General features: G+C 34.4%; 1 protein-coding gene and 1 pseudogene across 8 annotated transcripts in view; one reads left to right on the top strand and one right to left on the bottom strand.

The window, feature by feature from the left end:
* The window catches only part of ANKHD1 (ankyrin repeat and KH domain containing 1), a 118,954-nt gene that overhangs the window by 59,358 nt on the left and 37,875 nt on the right, over nt 1-21,721 (bottom strand). For 7 of the 8 annotated variants that reach the window (XM_025445457.3, XM_049101834.1, XM_049101839.1 and 4 more), the window contains exons 8-10: nt 9,338-9,575; nt 8,670-8,861; nt 7,865-7,974 (exon numbers count right to left, since the gene is read on the bottom strand). In XM_025445457.3, the coding sequence (XP_025301242.1) occupies nt 7,865-7,974; nt 8,670-8,861; nt 9,338-9,575 (540 nt within the window). The remainder of the gene's footprint in view (nt 1-7,864; nt 7,975-8,669; nt 8,862-9,337; nt 9,576-21,721) is intronic. The other variant, XM_025445460.3, reaches the window with a different exon arrangement.
* On the top strand, nt 20,832-21,628 carry LOC112659046 (60S ribosomal protein L7a-like; annotated as a pseudogene).

Below are 21,721 nucleotides of genomic sequence, written 5' to 3'. Positions count from 1 at the left end.
AAAGATTTTTTAGATAAAACAAACATGAGGACTATGATGAAAGATTAGAAAATTAAACAAGAAAGAAAGAAGGAAAGAAAGAAAGAAAGAAGAAAGAAAGAAAGAAAGAAAGAAAGAAAGAAAGAAAGAAAGAAAGAACGAACTCTAACTCATGTTAACAAGATGTGGGGAATCAGGTCTCAACTGTTAATAGAAATGCAGACTGGTTCAGAATTTTCGAACAATTTGGCAACAGCTATCAAAATTTTAGATGTGGATCCTCTGATAACCAGTAATTTCATTTCTAGGAATTTATCCCTACAGATATATTTACAAAAGTAACAAAAATATATAAATACGTTTAACAACACTTAGTATAGCACCATTTATAATATTTAAAAACTGTAATAACTCAGAAGTTTATGAATAAATAAATGATCAATAAATTATATAGAACCCTGGGACCTGTGGGAAAAAACTGAGAAATCTATTGAAACTAATATAGAAAAATATTATAAGAAAAAATTTATGGAAGAGTATATATATATATATATATATATGTGATAAGAAACCATTCATATAAAAAAGACATATTGCTCACATACACAAACTATATATATGTTCAGGGGATAGAAATGTCTAGAAAGACAAACAACATATTGCCGAAATTAAAAAAAAAAAAAAAACTTATGAAAAAGGACCTGGTCCGCATTTCCATTACATAAGATTTAATATAGATACTAATTAATCTAAACTTTTTCTTTTGATATAAGTCCATATCAAATCTCATTTCAAAGAAATAAATTCCACGAATAAGGACGAGAGTGTTAATGCATCCTTCTTCAAATCACTTAGTTTCAAGTATTCTTAAAAAATGCCCCAAAAAGTTCATTTGGCTGCAGGATATAATCCAAGAAAAGCAAAAAGAGTCAGGAAGCCTCCTTTATGGTTAGGGATGAAAATCAGTGACAGACTATTTTGACATATTCAGAGTGCCCAATTTTCTCATTAGTGCCAAGTGCTTCAATTTTTATTAAAATATTAAAAATGTTAAAAACTCTTAAAAGCTATGGTCAAAACTACAGAGAAAATTAGTATAGCAAAAACCAAAACTCAATCTCAATAAGGAATTATACAAAACCCTGAACACTGCTAACTCTTTCTTTCAATATATGTGACTTTTCATCATACACATAAAATATCTCTGGAAAGATACAGGAAATGAACAACATTATTGCCAATGGAGAGGGAAAGTAAGTGCCCACAGGACATTTTTATGTTTTGTAATTTTGAATCATGTAAAGATATTACCTATTTAAAACTAAGGAAAAAAATTTCAATCAGTTATAAGCTTTTGTTAAACAAAAATTTAGCCACAATAACAAGGAAAATAAGCTATTGGTATAGGACCAACTTCTACTCAATATGGCAAAGACACCATAATTAGCAATGCTGTGATCGACCACACTTCTTTAGGTTGGTTCTATTTATTTACTCTGATCCATTTCACCTAAAAGAGATTCATTGTGAGCATAAAGAAAAAAACCATACTCTAGCTCATGTCCTTGGTATCCTCTCCCTCTTTCATTCCTATCTTCAAGGTGGCAGACATCTTAAAGTAAAATCGCATTCTAATTTTTGTCTCTCTTTGAACATTGCTTACATATACTTGAAACCCAAAGCTGTAAAAACAATCCTACCCAAAGGACATTTTGAAAAATTTTAAGGTATGTAAGATGAGAAGATGTAACACAAATTTATCCTACTACTTGAAATAAACTTTAACTGCAAGAAAAAAAGAATGTATTTATAATTGAATAATTCCAAAAATAACTGAGAAACTTGTATTCTTGAGGAAATAGTTCACTTAAAACAAAAATCAAAAAAAAAAAAAAAAAAAAAAAAATCCATGACAAGGAAACTCTTCCTACTTCTTTTTTTTTTTTTTTTAAAGATTTATTTATTTATTTATTCATGAGAGAGAGAGAGGCAGAAACACAGGCAGAGGGAGAAGAAGGCTCCTTGCAAGGAGCCTGAAGCAGAACTCAATTCTGGATCCTAGGATCATGACCTGAGCTGAAGGCAGACGCTTAACCACTGAGCCGCCCAGGCGTCCCTCTTCCTACTTCTTTAATAGTATTTAAGTAGAATAAAATATTAATAGATGACTTAGGATTGAAGAGATAATGATTTAGCATTAAAATGATTATTCTTTATTTATTCTTTACCAAGTTAATTGTGTGTTTTAGGGATTAGTAACTTTCTTTTTTCTTTAAGTAGACTCCATGCCCAGCATGGGGCTCAAACTCATGACCTGGAGATCAAGACCAGAGATAAGATCAAGGGTATAGCCACCAAGGCACTCCAGGGAATAATAACTTTTATCCGTTAAGATAATCTATAAAGGGGGATCCCTGGGTGGCTCAGCGGTTTAGCGCCTGCCTTATGCCCAGGGCGCAATCCTGGAGTCCCGGGATCAAGTCCCGCGTCAGGCTCCTGCATGGAGGCTGCTTCTCCCTCTGCCTGTGTCTCTGCCTCTCTCTCTATCTCTCTCTGTCTCTCATGAATAAATAAATAAAATCTTAAAAAAAAAATCTATAAAATATTTTATGACAAGTTAAATCTGCTATCAGTTACAATTAATATCCAAAAATAATGTTTGGAGTAATTAAAATACATCTAATAGATACAAATATTTTAAGAGAGAATAATTTATATAATATTTATCACCATTATTAGTAATGATGGTTTATAATCTTAAAAAAATCATTTTCTTTAAGATCTCATAGCACTTTACATATTCTTAGACTAACAAGCACTCAAGATCATCTAGAGCATGTAATACCTCCAAATAGGCAATTCACTTGTTCTTCAGAAATCACAAAATTAGATTTCTTAAGCCAGGCAGTCAAGATCATCTGGTCTAAACTCCTCATAAAAAAAAAAAAAAAAAAAAAAAAGGAAGAAGAAGAGGAGGAGGACGAGGATGAGAAGAAAGACAAACAAATAAGCTTGGAGAATTTAAGTGATTTGCCCAAGGATATCCAGCAGAACCAAAGTGAGAATCTTTACAGGACTTGGTAAAATAGTTCAGAAAATAATACTAAATTTCACTTTAACAGATGGGAAATTGAGGCAAATGTTTCCTTATTGTATTAATCAGTGATTTGATGGCTATACTGAAAACGTAGATGTTCTGTCTAATGTTCCACAGCATTAGTTCTTAAACAACTAAGTGTAGCTTTTGTCACTCATTAGACCTCCATTTAGATATAGGATTATAGGATATCTTCTATAAACATTTTTTCCTATAGTAAGTTTATAGTAAGTTCTACTTTCAAATAGCAATGCTGGCCTATAAAATGCTAAGTAGGGTCACTAAATCTTTTTATATGAACCTATCTAGAATGTACTCATATTCCTAATACCTATATTAGTTGTTTATCATAGGGAGTACTCCTCGACTTTGGAATTTACTGATCGGTTATCCTATGATATACCTCTTCTAGAAATGAAAGGCCAAGGAGCTGGAGACTTATTTACCTGATTTATATATTACTTTCTCTCCCATTCCAAATTCAGCTTTGCTGCAAATACATGTGAAGGAAATTCTACAGATGACAATTATTTCTTCTATCTTAACAAATGTACCAAAGTTTTAATACTGAAATTAACATGTCATGATGAAAAGAGAAAGAATCTATCATCTTCACAAATGGTTTGAAAAATACAAACACCAAATCAAAACACCTCTGACATGTTAGCCAACACAAAGTCAAAATTAAAGGCAAACATGAGAAAAAAAGTTTTATAATCAAATTAAACTGTCATATAGTTAACAATGCAAATTCTTCTTACTGAAAAGTAATATTAAGAAGACAACTGTGGTAAAAGAAATCAAGCCATAAGTACTTTAGCTGAATCTAGCTAGCTACAGAGATGAGAACAAGTATGAAATACTAAAACTCTGCCTTCTGGTCGAAAGACCAATAATTGGGGACAATAGCTTAGAGTAATAAAAAAACACCACAGCAGGGTCTAAAAGAGTATAGGACTTGGTCAATTTCAGTTATTAAATGGTGCTATTAGTAATTTTTGATCAAAAGGTTTAGCAACAAATGTGTGAAGACACAAATAACATGAAAATTCCTTTTCAGAGAAATGAGATTAAGTAGTTTCCAAAGGCAGTTTTTAAAAGAATATATTTCTTTTAGATTTTAAGTAATGCTAATGCATTTTAATACAAACTTTCTTACAATGGGTTTACATCATATACCTATAATCATATCAAATACTAAAAACAAACATGGGCCCAATAAACAAAGATGCTATGCAGAGAAAGAAAACACATAAAGGAATAATCTTTATTTCAATATACAATGATTCCCATTACTGTAGTAACGAGATGTGAAAGATCAGGAATATATGAATTAGGGGATTTGCTAAATGTTTTCTATTTACAGAGTAGTTAAAATGATTCTGCATGCCAAACAGGGAGGATTTTCAAAAACTTCTGGAATTAATGGACCATTTTAAATTTAATTTTTTATTTTCAAGAAGAAATTTTAAGTAGCCTATTTAAGGATACTAAGCAAGTCCAAAAGTTTTAAACAGATTATTCAAATTTATTCAATTATTAAAAAGTTAGACAAGCTACATATCAATCCACAACCTCTAAATATGATATTCAGTGTTCTTTTTACTAGAAATATCTATAAATAGGGATGCCTGGGTGGCTCAGTGGTTGAGCTCTATCTGCCTTTGGCTCAGGGCAGGATCCCAGAGTCCCAAGATTGAGTCCCACATCGGGCTTCCTGCATGGAGCCTGCCTCTTCCTCTGCCTATGTCTCTGCCTCTCTCTCTGTATCTCTCATGAATAAATAAATAAAATCTTTAAAAAAATATATCTATAAATAATTTTAATTTAAAATATTTTTAAAACTAGAAAAAGTGACATTTTAAATAACTAAGTTTAAAATTAGAACATGCACATAATTTGAGGATCTACCTGAAAACACTCAAGTATACCAACAGTTCTAGCTGAGAATTTTTTTTTAAATCAATAAGAAAATTTCTACATTTCCCTTAAAACAAAGTCATCAATTATACCTACTATACATTCAGAATGAAAAGTCGTAAAAGTTTTCAGGTTCATCTCAGGCAACAATACAAGAAAACCAAATTGTTGCATTAAGAGGTTTTTAAACCATAAATAATATCCTGATTCTGGTACAAGATATTTTAAAGAATGAGAAACAACAGTTTTTAAGCTCCTTTTTACAAACTATAATATCAAAACCTTTAACTGTGAGAAAAGTTAGGCTCTCAAATCTAACAGAGAATAGGGGTTGGTTCAGACTGTGTTCCAAAGGTTGACTTGTACATCCTTATTTAAAACTGAAGGTCAAAATCGTTCCAAAAAAAATGAAGGTCCTCAGCCAGCCCACACACACAAAAATTTCATTTAACTTAAACAGCTAGCTAATGTAAGTATCAGAACCACACCAATGGGATGCCAGGGACAGAATGGGAGTGGAGAGTCTGCGAAGCAATGGACTAAATTAGTACAGCCTGAAACAGACAGTAGAAAGTGAGAGCAAAGAATGGAGGACAAGAAAGATGCTACTCTGCTACTGTCTTGTAAGGTTCAGCCAGTAAAAATTATCAGTCACTTTTTCTCAGGATTGAGATTGATCTGCCTGCTTTACTCACTTCTTATTTTTGATTATGTCTTGTTTATCCCCCTCTTGCTTACAAAGTAAAGCCTGAAATTACAAAGTTTATTTATAGGTTTTATTTTATTATTTTTTAAACATTTTATTTATTTATTCATAGAGACACAGAGAGAGAGAGAGATGCAGAGACACAGGCAGAGGGAGAAGCAGGCTTCATGCAGGGAGCCCAATGCGGGACTCGATCCAGGGTCTCCGGGATCACCACCTGGACTAAAGGTGGCGCCAAACCCACTGAGCCACCAGGGCTGCCCCTATTTATAGGTTTTAAATACCAAACTTACTATCTTTTCTCATACTTGCCACATTTTATATAAAGAATGGGTACTGCTTTTTATTAATGAGGAAAAGAACTAATATTAAAACTGAAATGTGTCTCCACAGATGGCAAAAGCATGGAAAAGGCAATATACTTTTAAAGTAAAATTCAATATATGAAGTTATTGAAAAGAAAAAAAGCTATGCATAGTTATTAAATCTAACAGTATAACAGTGAAAAATGAAAAGTTAAAAGTTCAATAAGTGAATAATTATGGTTCATTAACTTAATGGAAGAGCTAGAAATATAGAGACTATATAGCAATATGGAAAAGATTATGACAGAACACAATGGAAAAAATAGAAAACTATATTACACTATGGTTATAATTATACATTAATATGAATGCAAAGGTAGATTGCAAAATAGAATAAACAATTATATTAGATTAACAATATTACCCTTCTACTTAAGATATATATTTATCTGAGCCACTTTTTTAATTGTACATTTTGAATGTAAAATAGTATGATAAATTCAAATCTTTTGATTCTTCTGAGGAATTCTAATCACACTCTGTATAATTCCAGACCAACAAAAATAAAACACTTAAAAATATTTCATAATAGATTTTTAATTCCATCAAAATCAGTAAGGTTTTCTATATATTATGGTTTCTCTTTTTACTATAGAATATTTTCAGAGTAATTCTCAAAAGATTAAGAAAATGACTTTGCATAGAAAAATGGAAGAGGGAAGTCAGATAAGAATTTAGAGGATAAGAGTATTAAATTTGCATATAGCTTTTATGCTATACCCTATTTCTTTATTTTAAGTGATGAAATATTTCAATTCTTAATTTTTATGGATGACCCAAAGCAAGTCTAAAAAAGGAAAGAAGGCAGAAAATTGATATCTACTTAACATATCACTCTGAATACTTTTCAAGCAAAAAATGAATACCTTTCAGAAATTCAGACCTAATGGGGAAGATCCTGATTGATGAAAATGAATCTTATTGTTATCCTTATAATATGTATCAGTAGAAATAGTGATAAATAAAGAGCATAAATGCATAGTATATACATTTATGGTAACCAAAAATTACTTTCCAATAATGTTCTCAGTTATCTATGTGGGAATGTCTATTACTTGAAATGGTTTAAAAGGCAGTATTTCCACAGGTTTTTCTAAATAATGTATCAGTTCTCTACAACATTTATAGCTGTCTATGTCTCACACAGATTTTTAAGAAATATATAAGGAAATTTGGAGAAAACTCTAGAAAGCAGTTTAAAGTACCCTCACAAAATAAAAATTAGCCAAAGCACGCATTTCATCAAGAAGTATGAATTTTTAAACTATTTACAATTCCCCATAGTTGTAAAGATTATTACACATACGAACCTGCCATCTAATTTGAAACTTTGAAAAGCCAAAATAGAAAACACTAGAAGAACAGAGAAAGAATAGAATGCTGTAATAATGTTTTATTTAGAGGACAGTAGCTTTGTTTTTAAATGTCAAACTAAAGAAACAAAAGAAATCAAAGTGATTTATAGGTTATTCTATTCTGTAAACATATCATTTAAATTATGATATGTCTACAAAGAGCAGTTTAAAAAGTTCAGGAATGTCAAATGGGATTGGGGTGAGTGGAAGAAATGAACTAACAGTTTTACCTAGCAAAGAAACAGTGTGCCCTATTAAAAACTAAGTACTTTCAAATATATTTAAGAAAACCAATAACTACAACTATAAATAACTTTTTTTAAGTTATTTTATACAAAGTCTGTAAACTATTGATCTCCTTTAGAAATATTTTCTAAATGTGAAAAACAAATGAAGAAATATCAACATTCACATAAAAAAATAAAAAATAAAAATATCTTACTAAATCAGCTCCTGCTTGAAGTAAAACATCTGCAACATCCGTATGTCCATTTTCGCAAGCATAGGTTAAGGCTGTGTCTCCTGTTGCTGTTGTAGCATGAACATTAGCACCTAGTAAGCAAATAACAAAACAAAACAAATATTTACTTTATGAACTGTAAAGTTTTATTAAATAGTCCAATTTCACAATTTGATGAAATTGATGAATTCAAAGTTTTAAAATATTATAGGATATTTTAAGTATCCTAACTTTCTTTTATGTCTTTAGGCACACAGAAAGGAACTGTACCAGGGGCTCCTGGGTGTCTCAATTGGTTAAGCATCTGCCTTTGGCTCAGGTCATGATCCAAGGGTCCTGGGATTGAGCCCTGCATTTGGCTCGTCGCTCACCGGGGGAATCTGTTTGTCCCTCTGCCCTTTGCCCTGCACATGCATGCTCTCTCGCTCTCTCTCCAGTAAATAAAATATTTTTAAAAAGTGTCAAAATACAACCTCTATAATGTCATCCTCACTTCCTCTTACTAATAGAGACTAAAAAAAAATAAATTCTCTCTTCCAGAAGCCACAAACTATTCAATGGAGAGAGAAGGTCAATGAGAAGGCTATGGTCACGAAGCAAACATTAATAACAATAAGAAAATGTCTTAAAATGAGATTTTTAAAGATTTAGGAGCCTAGGAAGAGCAGTCAAATTGTGGAGCTGGCTTTCAACTTTTGTAGTTATGAAAAAGTTAAGATTAATTGGCAAAGTTATGAAAACAATATAAAAAAGCCTTTTCCTAAAAGGCATTTTTAAAGCCACATACCGGCAGCCAATAAATATTTAACCAGTTCAAGGTGTCCCTCCTGTGAAGCCTCCATCAGAGGTGTGGAGCAGCCAAGTTCTATATCAGCCCCTGCCTTAATCAAGAAGTCTGCAACTTCAGAAAATCCTCCACAACAAGCCAAGGTCAGAGCAGTTTCTTGGGTTTCTTCTGTCTGGGCATTTATATTTGCTCCTGAGAGAAAAGCACAAAAATTGATAAACTAGCTGCAATAGATTTATGATAAAGATATTTTCTAAACTGTGTTAATCATCTCTCCCTACTTCTGAGATTCCTTCTAGGGTGATGATAATTTATTTTACCATCAATGTAAAAAAATATTTAAGTTGTAGTAAACTTCCTTGATACTCAACACAAGCCATCCAAAGAAAATCGATTTCTTTATTAAAGAAGTAAAACTAGGGGTGCTTGGGTGGCTCAGTTGGTTAAGCATCTGCCTTCGGCTCAGGTCATGATTCTGGGGTCCTAGGATCAAGTCCCACATTGGGCTCCCTGCTTGCTGTGGAGCCTGCTTCTCCCTTTCTTTCCCTCTGCTGCTCCCCCTGCTTGTGCTTGGTCTCTCTCTCTCTCTCTCCCCATCAAATGAATAAATAAAATCTTAAAAAAAAAAAAAAAAAGAAGAAGAAGAAGAAGAAGTAAAACTACTTTACCTTGTGCTAGGAGGAGTGCCACCATCTCTTCATGGCCTTCCCGAGCAGCTTCCATCAAGGGAGTATATCCTTCATCATTTACTTCTTCTAGATTTGCTCCCCTTTCAATAAGTAGAGCTGCCAATTCAACGTGTCCTCCACAGGCAGCTAGCGTTAACGGAGATTCGAATGAATCTGCAGGCATATTCACTTGAGCACCACTATCCAAAAGCAAACGTGCTACCTCTACATGTCCATCCTGCAGATTTTTAGAAGTAAGGCAAGAAGGAAGGAATTTATGTTGTTGTTTGAGATTTTTTTTTTTTTTGAGATTTTTTAATTGGGAGAAAAGAGGTAAGAATTGAGGAAAGACAGAAAGGAAGAAAAGGAGATGCACCTTAGAGCCATACATATTACCATGTTCATCTGAGAAACTTGAGATATCTTATCAAAAATTCCATTAAAATTACCTTACCTCACTTTTAAACAAACCCAAAATTTTATATAAGAATCAGATTTGTGACATGCATTAACAATTCCAAACAATTTCAAATTTTCACATTCTTTGAAAAAGTTCAAAACCGTTAAATCCATAGACAATAATACTTAAAATAATTACTGTTTATACTACTGCCAAGTCAAATATAACTATACCCTCAAACCTAGGTGTCCTATTTAAGTGTAGAAACTGTATTAGATCTATTTAAGAAACAAAGACTTGACAAAAAAATAACAACAAATTCTATGAAGTCATTACCACTTGGGATTATGTCACCAAGGAAAACTCCTGTGGACCCATAGTACCCTATATTTTTCCTCAGCACTAGCTCATTGCAATGAAAGAAAGATTTTACAAAGATGTAAAAATAAATTATCTATTCACTTGTAAATAATATTACCATGGACCCATTTGCATAGACAGTAAGGCAATTAATAAAACATTCTCTTGGTAATTCATTCTATCCCTCTATTGCCATAAATATCTTTCTTTAGTTTCAAATTCTTTACTTCAAAATTTTATACAGGCCTTAACTCTTATAGCATATAAAGTCAAATGCTGTGCTGTCCTGTAATTCAAAAATGACCAAAATACTGCTAATGAAAGGTAAAGACTGAGTATAAAATAAGGTTTTATAAGGTTGGGCAATTCTCTTATTAAAGAATTAAAGAACCCTTAATTAAATATTAAATTTCAGTATCTATCAAGAGTTTCGTTATATTCAACTAAATTACTAGACCAGCTTTAATCACTTTTGACATATCAAAAACAAATGAACTGGCATTAAAATTACACATTTATTCAAACTAAAATAAAATTCTAGCTTTACTACTAAACACTAATATTTCAAATACATATAAAATAATGCATAATAAACTTAATACATAATTTGTTTAAAATATGTTTTATTTTACATGTAAGTTATTTGGTGTTTGAAATACATTTTTAATGGAAAGAAAACAGAAGTTATAAGTATTCACAGATCAGGGAACTACCATCGTGCATTGATCCTCTAGGCTCCCAGTAGTTTTGTGTGAATTTACTTCAATTTCTTTCTTGATTGTGCTACCTTATCTTGAGTACATACATTAAGACAGAAGTTAAGCCTGATCCTCTAGGCTCCCAGTAGTTTTGTGTGAATTTACTTCAATTTCTTTCTTGATTGTGCTACCTTATCTTGAGTACATACATTAAGCACTTTTTCTTTAATAAAAAAGTATTAATTTTGTCAAAGGAGAAAAAAGAATGAAGTAAAAACAGAATAATCCAATCTTAAAGGTCTAAAAGAATCATTAGAATTTTTTAAAATTCTAAGACTTTAGTCAGTAGCTGATACTGGACTCATTCTATCATAAACAACTTTAAAATTAGGGAAAAATAGATAAAGCAACCGGCGGCACTGAATAGCAACCAACCTGAGGCTAAGCACCAAAAAAGGCAGCACATATGATGAACCCTACATTCACTTTAGCTTTCGTTCTTTAGGCATCTTCTAAGCCATGGTCTAAGGAAACAGGCTAAACAGAGTGAAGATCTCTTTCAGCCAAGAAAACAAAGATCAGAATACAAAGTAGCCAAGACAGTTGGGACATGAGGAGTATGGGCAAGATACCTGAGAAAAAGAAAATACAGAGGAATCTCAAAAATCTGTATAAAATTATCTTCAGATACTTGGGCAAATCCTGAGTTGAACACACCAAAAATGACATTCCTGAATGCCTAGCAGAGAATGACTGCTGGAAGGTTGAAGACCTCAATCAGAATAGAAAGACCAATGGTGAATATCCAGGCTTTCAAAGGCGATGGTAGAGAGCCATACCTAAGGAGTAGCCAAAGATCAAGGAGTAAGGAACTAGGAGTAGAAGAGTCAAGCTGAAATTAACCCTCAGAATAAATACTGGTAGTTTAACTGCCTGCTAGAACAAACATAACAGTTTTACAAGAAGGATAGGAAATCCTTGAAAAGGATCCTTGAAAAGGGATCATCTACAGCATATGGCTTACAAATAAAAATACCAGACACATTAAAAGGGAGGAAAATGTACTGATTGTCAATATATACAATAACCAATAAAATTAGACCTAGAACTAAATCAAATATAAGAGATGGAAGAAAAGGACCACTGATGCTATATTAAAGAAAATAGGGATGCCGGGTGGCTTAGTGGTTGAGAGTGTCTGCCTTCACTCAGGGCGTGATCCCAGGGTCTAGGGATCAAGTCCCACATCGGGCTCCCTGCGAAGAGCCTGCTTCTCCATCTGCCTATGTCTCTGCTTATTTTTCTGTGTCTCTCATGAATAAATAAATTAAAATCTTCTTTAAAAATTAAATAAATTAATAAATAAAGGGGGAAAATGGAGAAAATTAATTTACAAATTTTAACATAGGGTCAGGAAATAAGAACATCATATCAACAATTACACTTAGCCATAAATGGTCTAACCAAACCAATTAAAAAACAAAGATGGACAGAATGGATTACAAAACATGAACTAAAAAATATGTTGTCTGCAAAAAACTCACTTTAGTATAACAATATAGGCATATCACACATATCAAAGATTGAAAGGAAAGGATAAAAACATTTATCAGGGAAACAATCGATGGAAAACTGATTAGTATCAGGAGCTATGTTAACAAAAGAGACTTCAGAACAAAGAAGATTACCAGACAAAGAGAGAAACATCACATAATGATAAAAGGCTCAATCACAAAGAAGACATAGCAATTCTAAAAATGTATAGGTACCAAGCAACAGAGCTCCAGCATGTGGGAAAAAAAATGAAATGCAACTAAAAGAACTACATAAATCCACAAGTACAACTGAAAATTTTAACACAAGTCCCTCAATAATTGTTAGAAAAACTAGACAGCAAATCAGAAAGAATGTAGAAGAACTCTACCATTAACCAACAGGATCTAACATTTACAGAACACCCTACCACAACCAGCAGAATATAGTTTCTTCAACAAACGATATTGGGAAAACTGGACTGCTATATACAAAAGAAGGAAAAAGGTTCAGTTTCTTACACCATACATAAAAATAAACTCAATTGGGGAGACTGGGTGGTTCACTCAGTTAAGTGTCTGCCTTCAGCTCAGGTCATGATCCCAGAGTCCTGGGAAACATGCATCAGGCTCCCTGCAACAGGTTCCCTGCTCAGTGGGGAGTCTGCTTCTCCCTCACCCTCTGCCCTTACCCCCACTTATGTGTGCACACCCATACTCATGCTCTCTCTCAAATAAAAAAAGAAATAAAATCCTTTTCTTAAAGATTTTATTTATTTATTTGTTTATTTTAATAATAAATTTATTTTTTATTGCTGTTCAATTTGCCAACATACAGAATAACACCCAGTGTTCATCCCGTCAAGTGCCCCCCTCAGTGCCCGTAACCCATTCACCCCTACCCCTTCTTCCTCCCCTTCCACCACCCCTAGTTCGTTTCCCAGAGTTGGGAGTCTTTATGTTCTGTCTCCCTTTCTGATATTTCCTACCCATTTCTTCTCCCTTCCCTTCTATTCCCTTTCACTATTATTTATATTCCCCAAATGAATGAGAACATATAATGTTTGTCCTTCTCCGATTGACTCATTTCACTCAGCATAATACCCTCCAGTTCCATCCACATTGAAGCAAATGGTGGGTATTTGTCATTTCTAATAGCTGAGTAATATTCCATTGTATACATAAACCACATCTTTATCCATTCATCTTTCGATGGACACCGAGGCTCCTTCCGCAGTTTGGCTATTGTGGACATTGCTGCTATAAACATCAGGGTGCAGGTGTCCCGGCGTTTCATTGCATCTGTATCTTTGGCGTAAATCCCCAACAGTGCAATTGCTAGGTCGTAGGGCAGGTCTATTTTTAACTCTTTGAGGAACCACAGTTTTCCAGAGTGGCTGCACCAAGTCATATTCCCACCAACAGTGTAAGAGGGTTCCCTTTTCTCCACATCCTCTCCAACATTTGTGGTTTCCTTGTTAATTTTCCCCATTCTCACTGGTGTGAGGTTGTATCTCATTGTGGTTTTGATTTGTATTTCCCTGATGGCAAGTGATGCAGAGCATTTTCTCATGTGAGTGTTGGCCATGTCTATGTCTTCCTCTGTGAGATTTCTGTTCATGTCTTTTGCCCATTTCATGATTGGATTGTTTGTTTCTTTGCTGTTGAGTTTAATAAGTTCTTTATAGATCTTGGAAACTAGCCCTTTATCTGATACGTCATTTGCAAATATCTGCTCCCATTCTGTAGGTTGTCTTTTAGTTTTGTTGACTGTATCCTTTGCTGTGCAAAAGCTTCTTATTTTGATGAAGTCCCAATAGTTCATTTTTGCTTTTGTTTCTTTTGCGTTCAGGGATGTATCTTGCAAGAAGTTATTGTGGCCGAGTTCAAAAAGGGTGTTGCCTGTGTTCTCCTCTAGGATTTTGATGGAATCTTGTCTCACATTGAGATCTTTCATCCATTTTGAGTTTATCTTTGTGTATGGTGAAAGAGAGTGGTCTAGTTTCATTCTTCTGCATGTGGATGTCCAATTTTCCCAGCACCATTTATTGAAGAGACTGCCTTTTTTCCAGTGGATAGTCTTTCCTCCTTTGTCGAGTATTAGTTGACCATAAAGTTGAGGGTCCACTTCTGGATTCTCTATTCTGTTTCATTGATCTATGTGTCTGTTTTTGTGCCAGTACCACACTGTCTTGATGACCACAGCTTCTACAACCTGAAATCTGGCATTGTGATGCCCCCAGCTATGGTTTTCTTTTTTAAAATTCTCCTGGCTATTCGGGGTCTTTTCTGATTCCACACAAATCTTAAAATAATTTGTTCTAACTCTCTGAAGAAAGTCCATGGTATTTTGATAGGGATTTATTTATTTATTTGAGAGAGAGAGAGCGTGTGAGCATGAGCGGGGGCGGGGGGGCGGGGGGGGAGGCAGACTCCCACTGAGTAGAATCCAATGTGAGGTTCAATCCTAGGACCCTGAGATCATGACCTGAACCAAAGGCAGATGACCAACCAAATGAACCACCCAGATGCCCCAAAAATAAATAAAATCTTTTTAAAATAATAAAATAAATAAACTCAGTGGATAAAAAAAAACCTAAATGTGAGACCTGACCATAAAAATCCTAGAAATCACAGGCAGTAATTTCTCTCATATTGGCCATACCAACATTTTTCTAGATATGTCTCCAGAGGTAAGGGAAATAAAAGCAAAAATAAACTACTGAGACTACCTCAAAATAAAAAGCTTTTGCATAGTTAAGGAAACAATCATCAAAATTAAAAGATAACCTACTGAATGGGAGAAGGTATCTGCAAGTGACATATCTGATAAAGTGGTAGTATCAAAATGTATTAAGAACTTACACAACTCACACCCAAAAAACAAATTCTCCAATTTAAAATGGGAAGAAGAGGGATGCCTGGGTGGCTCAGCAGTTGAACGGTTGAACGTCTGCCTTTGGTTCAGGGCCTGATCTCAGATTCCCACGATCGAGTCCTACATCAGGCTCTTTGCATGGAGCTGCTTCTCCTCCCTCTGCCTGTATCTCTGCCTCTCTCTTCCTGTGTCTCTCATGAATAAATAAATAAACTATTTTAAAATTTTTAAATTAAATTAAAATTTTAAAATGGGAAGAAGACATGAATAGACATTTCTTTAAAGAAGACATACCAATGGCCAAGAGATACATGAAAAGATACTCAACATTACTCATCATCAGGGAAATGCAAATCAAAACTACAATGAAATATCACCTCACAACAGTCATAGTGGGTAAAATCTACAACACAAGAAATGGCAAGTGTTGGCAAAGAGAAAAAGGAACGCTTGTGGTCGACTGGTAAGAATACAAACTGGTGCAGCTGCTGTGGAAAACAGTATGGAGGTTCACAAGTAATTAAAAATAGAACTACTGTACAATCCAGTAATTGTGCACTACTGGGTATTTATCCAAAGAATACAGAAACACTAATTCAAAAGGATATATGTACCCCTATGTTTATTGCAGCATTATTTGTAATAGCCAAATTATGGAAGCAGCCCAAGTGTCCATCAATAAATAAATGGATATAAAAAATAATAATAACAAATAAATAGAGAGATAAAGAAGATGTGGTGTGTGTGTATATATACACACATATATACATACACAATAGAACAGAATATTATTCAGCCATTAAAAAAGAATGAAATCTTGACATCTGCAACAACATGGAGTTAGAGTATAACGCTTAAGTTAAATAAGTCAGAAAAAGACCATATGACTGCATTCATACACAGAACTTAAGAAACAGGGATCCCTGGGTGGCGCAGCGGTTTGGCGCCTGCCTTTGGCCCAGGGCGCGATCCTGGAGACCCGGGATCGAATCCCACGTCGGGCTCCCGGTGCATGGAGCCTGCTTCTCCCTCTGCCTGTGTCTCTGCCTCTCTCTCTCTCTCTGTGTGACTATCAAATAAAAATTAAAAAAAAAAAAAAAAAAAAAAAAAAAGAAACAAAACAAATGGGGCAGCCCAGGTGGTTCAGAGGTTTAGCACTGCCTTCAGCCCAGGGCATGATCCTGGAGACCCAGGATCGAGTCCCACATCAGTCTCCCTGCATGGAGCCTGCTTCTCCCTCTGCCTGTGTCTCTCTGCCTCTCTTTCTCTCTGTGTCTCTCATGAATAAATAAAATCTTTAAAAAAAAAAAAAACAAAAAAAAAAGTGAACAAAGGGGAAAAAAAGAGAAAGAAACCAAGAAATAGACTCTTAACTACAGAGAACAAAATGATGGTTACCAGAGGGGAGGTGGGTAGGGGGATGGACAAAATACACGGTGTGTATTTTGAAGAGTACACTTATTATGATAAGCACTAGTAATGTATAGAATTGTTGAATCAGAATATTATATACCCAAAACTAATATTAAACTGTATGTTAACTATACGGAAATGAAATTTAAAAAAATTTTTTTTAATTACACAAGCTAGACACAATTAAAGGAACTGAAAAAAGACTAAACACAAAACTGACAGAAGGAAATAAAGGTTAAAAGAGAGATGAATGAAATAGAGAAAAATCAATGAAATCAAAAGCTGGTTCTTTGAAAGGGTAAATAAAAATGAGAAACCTTTAGCTAGATGGACAAAGAAAAAAATTAGTAAAATCAGAAATGAAAGTAGGGACAGTACTACCACTTCTACAGAAATAAAAAGGATTATAAGACAGCACATCAGGTCACTTAGGTGGCTCAGTGGTTAAGTGTCTGCCTTTGGCTCAGTTCATGATCTCGGGGTCCTGGGTTCGAGTCCCTCCTCCGGTTCCCTACAGGGAGCCTGCTTCTTTCTCTGGCTATGTCTCTGCCTCTCTCTTTCATGAATAAATAAATAAAATCTTAAGAAAAAAAAAAAGACAGCACATCAGTTGTATGCCAACAAAATGAATAACCTAGATGAAATGGACAAATTCCAAGAAACACAAAGTCTATAAAGACTAACTCACAAAGAAATAGAAAATTTGAATAGAACTTTAATAAAGGGATTGAACCAGTAATTTCAAAAAAATCTCCCAATAAAGAAAACTCATGGATCTGATGGCTCTTTGGTGAATTCTACCAAACATTAAAAAAGAATTAACACTCATCCTTCTCAAACTTCTTCAAAAAATTGAAGATGAGGGAATACTTAACTCATTCTATGAGACTAGCATTACCCTGATATCAAACTCAGCCACAGGTTCTATAAGAAAAAGTACAGACCAATGTCTTTTATGAATAGCAAATGCTAAAATCCCCAACAAAATACTAGCAAAGTGAATTCAGCAGCATATTAAAAGGTTTATCCTTGATCCACCATGATCAACGAGGATTTATTCCTGGAATTCAAGGATGGCTCAACATAAGAAAATAAAACAATATAACATACCACATTAACAGAATAAGGGGGAAAAAATCACAGAATCATCTCCATTGATACAAAAAAAAAGTATCTGACAAAATTCAACATAGTTTCATGATAAAAATACTCAACAAATTAGGAATAGAAGGAAGCTATCACAAAATAATACAAGTCAAGTATGAAAAATCCACAGCAAACATCTACTCAATGGTGAAAGACGGAAAGCTTTTCTTCTAAGATCAAGAACAAGACAAGAATGCCCACTTTCACAGCTTCTCTTCAAACTGTACTGGAAGTTCTGGCCAGAACAATTAGGCAAGAAAAGTTAAAAAAAAAAAAAAAAAAAAAAAGCAGCATTCAAGGAAAGGAAGAAGTAAAATTATTTCTGTTCACAGATGGTATGTACAAAACACTAAAGACTACACACAAAAAAAACTATTTGAGGGGGCAACCCTGGTGGCTCAGTGGTTTAGCACCACCTTCAGTCCAGGGCGTGATCCTGGAGACCCAGGATCGAGTCCCACATCGGGCTCCCTGCGTGGAGCCTGCTTCTCCCTCTGCCTGTGTTTCTGCCTCTCTCTCTCTAGGTGTGTGTCTCTCATGAATAAATAAATAAAAAATCTTTAAAAAAAATTATTTGAGCTTATAAATGAATTCAGCAAAGTAGCAAAATGCAAAGTTAACACATTGAAATTAGTTGCATTTCAACACATTTACAATAAGTATTCTGAAATGTATATTAGAAAAACACTTCCATTTACAATATCATCAAAAAGAATAAAATACTTAGGAATTAGTCAAGAAAGTAAAATACTTACATAATGAAAACTATAAAACATTGCTGAAAGAAATTAAAGAAGATATAAATAAGTGGAAACACATTCTATTTTCACAGATTGGAAGCCTTAATATTGTTAAGATGTCAATACTAACCAAAGCAATCTATAGATTCAATGCAATTCCTAACAAAAGCCCAATGGTGGTTTTTGGCAGAAATATAAAAGCCAATTCTAAAATTTATATGGATCTAAAGGGACCCCTGAAAACCATCTTGACAAATTAAAATAAAGCAGGAGGATTCACACTTTCTGATTTCTAAACATATACAAAACTACAGTAATCATAATATCTGGTACTGGCATAAAGATAGACATACACAAAAGGAATAAAACAGAGATCCCAGAAATAAACTCTTGCATATACGGCCAATGATTTTTGACAAGGATGTCTAGACCATTTAATTAGGAAAGGATAGTCTTTTTAACAAATGATACTGGGAAAACTGTATATCCACATGCAAAAGAATGAAGTTGGACCCTTATTTAACACCATATACAAAAATTAATGCAAAAGGGATCAAAAATCTAAAACTACAAAACTCTTAAAAGAAAACATAGGACAAAAGCTTCATGACATTGAATTTAGCAACGATTTCTTGGATACGATACCAAAGGCACAGGCATCAAAAGAAAAAATAAACAAATTGGATTTCATTAAATTAAAAAGCTTTGTATATAAAAGATACTATCAATAGAGTAAAAAGGCAACCCAGAGAATGGGAGAAAATATTTGGATATATCTATAATGGGCATAAGAGATTAATATCCAAAATATATAAAGAATTCCTGAAACTCAGAAACAAAAACCAACCAACTTAATTCAAGAACAGGCAAAGGATCTAAATAGACTTTTCAACAAAGAAGATATACAATGGCTAATAAGCACATGAAAAGATGCTCAACTTCACTAATCCTTAGGGAAATGCACATCCAAACTATAATGAGATATCACCTCACAACCCTTCGGATGGCTACTACCAAAATACTCCCAGAAAATAACAAGTGTTGGTGAGAATATAGAGAAATTGGAATCCTTGTACACTACGGAAAAGTAAAAATGGTATAACCACTGTAGAAAAACAGTATGGTAGCAATTCTTCAAAAAATTAAAAATAGAAATACCATATTATCAAGCAATATCGCTTCTGAGTATATACTCAAAAGAACTGAAAGCAGGAACTTGAGCAGGTATCTGTACACCTGTGTTCACAGCAGCATTATTCACAATAGCTAATGCATGGAAGCAACCCAAGCATCCACCAAAGGATGAATGAATAAGCAAAATGTATTTCATATATATTTTATATATATGTATTTTATATATATATATACAAGGAAACATAATGCAGCCTTAAAAAAGTAAGGAAATTCTGACATATGCTACAACATGGATGAACCTTAAGAACACTGCTAAGTGGAAGAAGGCAGTCACAGAAAGACAAATCCTATATGATTCCTCTTCTTTTAATTAATTAACTAGTTAATTAATTTTGTAAGATAACTTTATTTTAAGATTTTATTTATTTATTCATGAGAGACACAGAGAGAAAGAGAGAGAGGCAAAGACACAGGCAGAGGGAGAAGCAGGCTCCCTGCAGGGAGCCTGACGTGAGACTCGATCCTGGGACTCCAGGATCACACCAGGCGCCAAACCGCTGAGCCACCCAGGGATGCCCTGTATGATTACTCTTAAATGAGACAGGGTGATCAAAATCATAAAGAGAAAGTAGAATGGTGATTGCCAGGGGCTGGGGAGAGCAGGGAATGCGAAGTTGCTATTTAATGGTTACAGAGTTTTAGTTGTACAAGATGAAAAGAGTTATGAAGATAGATGGTGGTGACGGTTATAGATCATGAATGTACTTAATACACTGAACTATATACTTAAAAATGTACAAGAATGCAAATTTTATATCTTTTACCACAATAAAAAAATTAGAGAAAATAAAGGTCTATCAATATGTTAGAATCGACAGAGCCAAGCCTGCCTTTTGTACTGTTACCTACAATGACAGATTTACTAGCAAAAGTTAAACAAACTGGGGCGCCTGGGTGGCTCAATCAGTTAAGTGTTTGCCTTCAGCTCAAGTCATGATCTCAGGGTTCTGGCATCAAGCCCCAAGTCGGGCTCCCTATCCAGTGGGGAGTCTGCTTCTCCCTCTCCCTCTGCCCTTTCCTTCTGCTCCTCCCACTGCTTGCATACTCTCTCTCTTGCAAATAAATAAATAAAATCTTTTTTAAAAATTAAAAAAAAAAAAAAAAGTTAAACAAACCTCCTCTAGCCATCCAAGATGCCAAACGGAAAGAAGTCTTAAGAGAAGAAAGTGGCCTTGGCCCTAGCTGTCATGAAGAAGCAGAAGGCCAAGAAGGTAGTCAACCCTGTCTAAGAAAAACCCAAGAATTCTGGCATCAGACAAGACATCCAGCCCAAAAGGGACCTCATCCACTTCGTCAAATGGCCCCACTACATCCACCTGTAGCAGCAAAAGGCTATTTTTCTATAAATGCCTAAAAATGCCTCCCACAATTAATCAGTTCACCTAGGCCTTGGACCACCAAACAGCTACTCAACTACTTAAGTTGGCCCACAAATACACACCAGAGACAAAGCAAGAGAAGGAGAGATTGTTGACATGGGGTGAGAAGAAAGTTGTGAGCCAAGGGAATATCCCCCACTAAGAGGCTGCCTGTCCTTCAAGCTGGGCTTAATACTATCACCATCTTAGTGGAAAATAAGAAGGCTCAGCTAGTAGTGATTGCACATGATGTGGATCCCACTGAGTTGTTGTCTTCTTGCCTGCCCTGTGTTGTAAGATGGGGTTTCCTACTTCATTATCAAGGGGAAGGCCAGGTTAGGGCATCTGGTCCATGGGAAGACCAACACCACTGTCCTGCCTTCACACAGATTAACTCAGAAGACAAAGGAGCTCTGGCTAAGCTGGCAGAAGCTATCAGGACCAATTATAATGACAAATATGATGAGATCTGCTGTCACTGGAGAGGCAACATCCTAGGTCCAAACTTGGTGATTTGCATTGCTAAGACGGAAAAGACAAAGGCTAAAGAACTGACCACCAAACTGGGCTAAGTGTATACTGTTGAATTTTCTGTACATAAAAGTAGTAAGTTCTCTTTCAAAAAAATAAAACAAAAACAAAGGTTAAACAAAACATTGCATTTC

Source organism: Canis lupus, chromosome 2, assembly GCF_003254725.2.
Source record: "Canis lupus dingo isolate Sandy chromosome 2, ASM325472v2, whole genome shotgun sequence".
In the NCBI taxonomy this organism is placed as follows: domain Eukaryota; kingdom Metazoa; phylum Chordata; class Mammalia; order Carnivora; family Canidae; genus Canis; species Canis lupus.
This window is presented reverse-complemented; position numbering and strand designations above follow the sequence as displayed.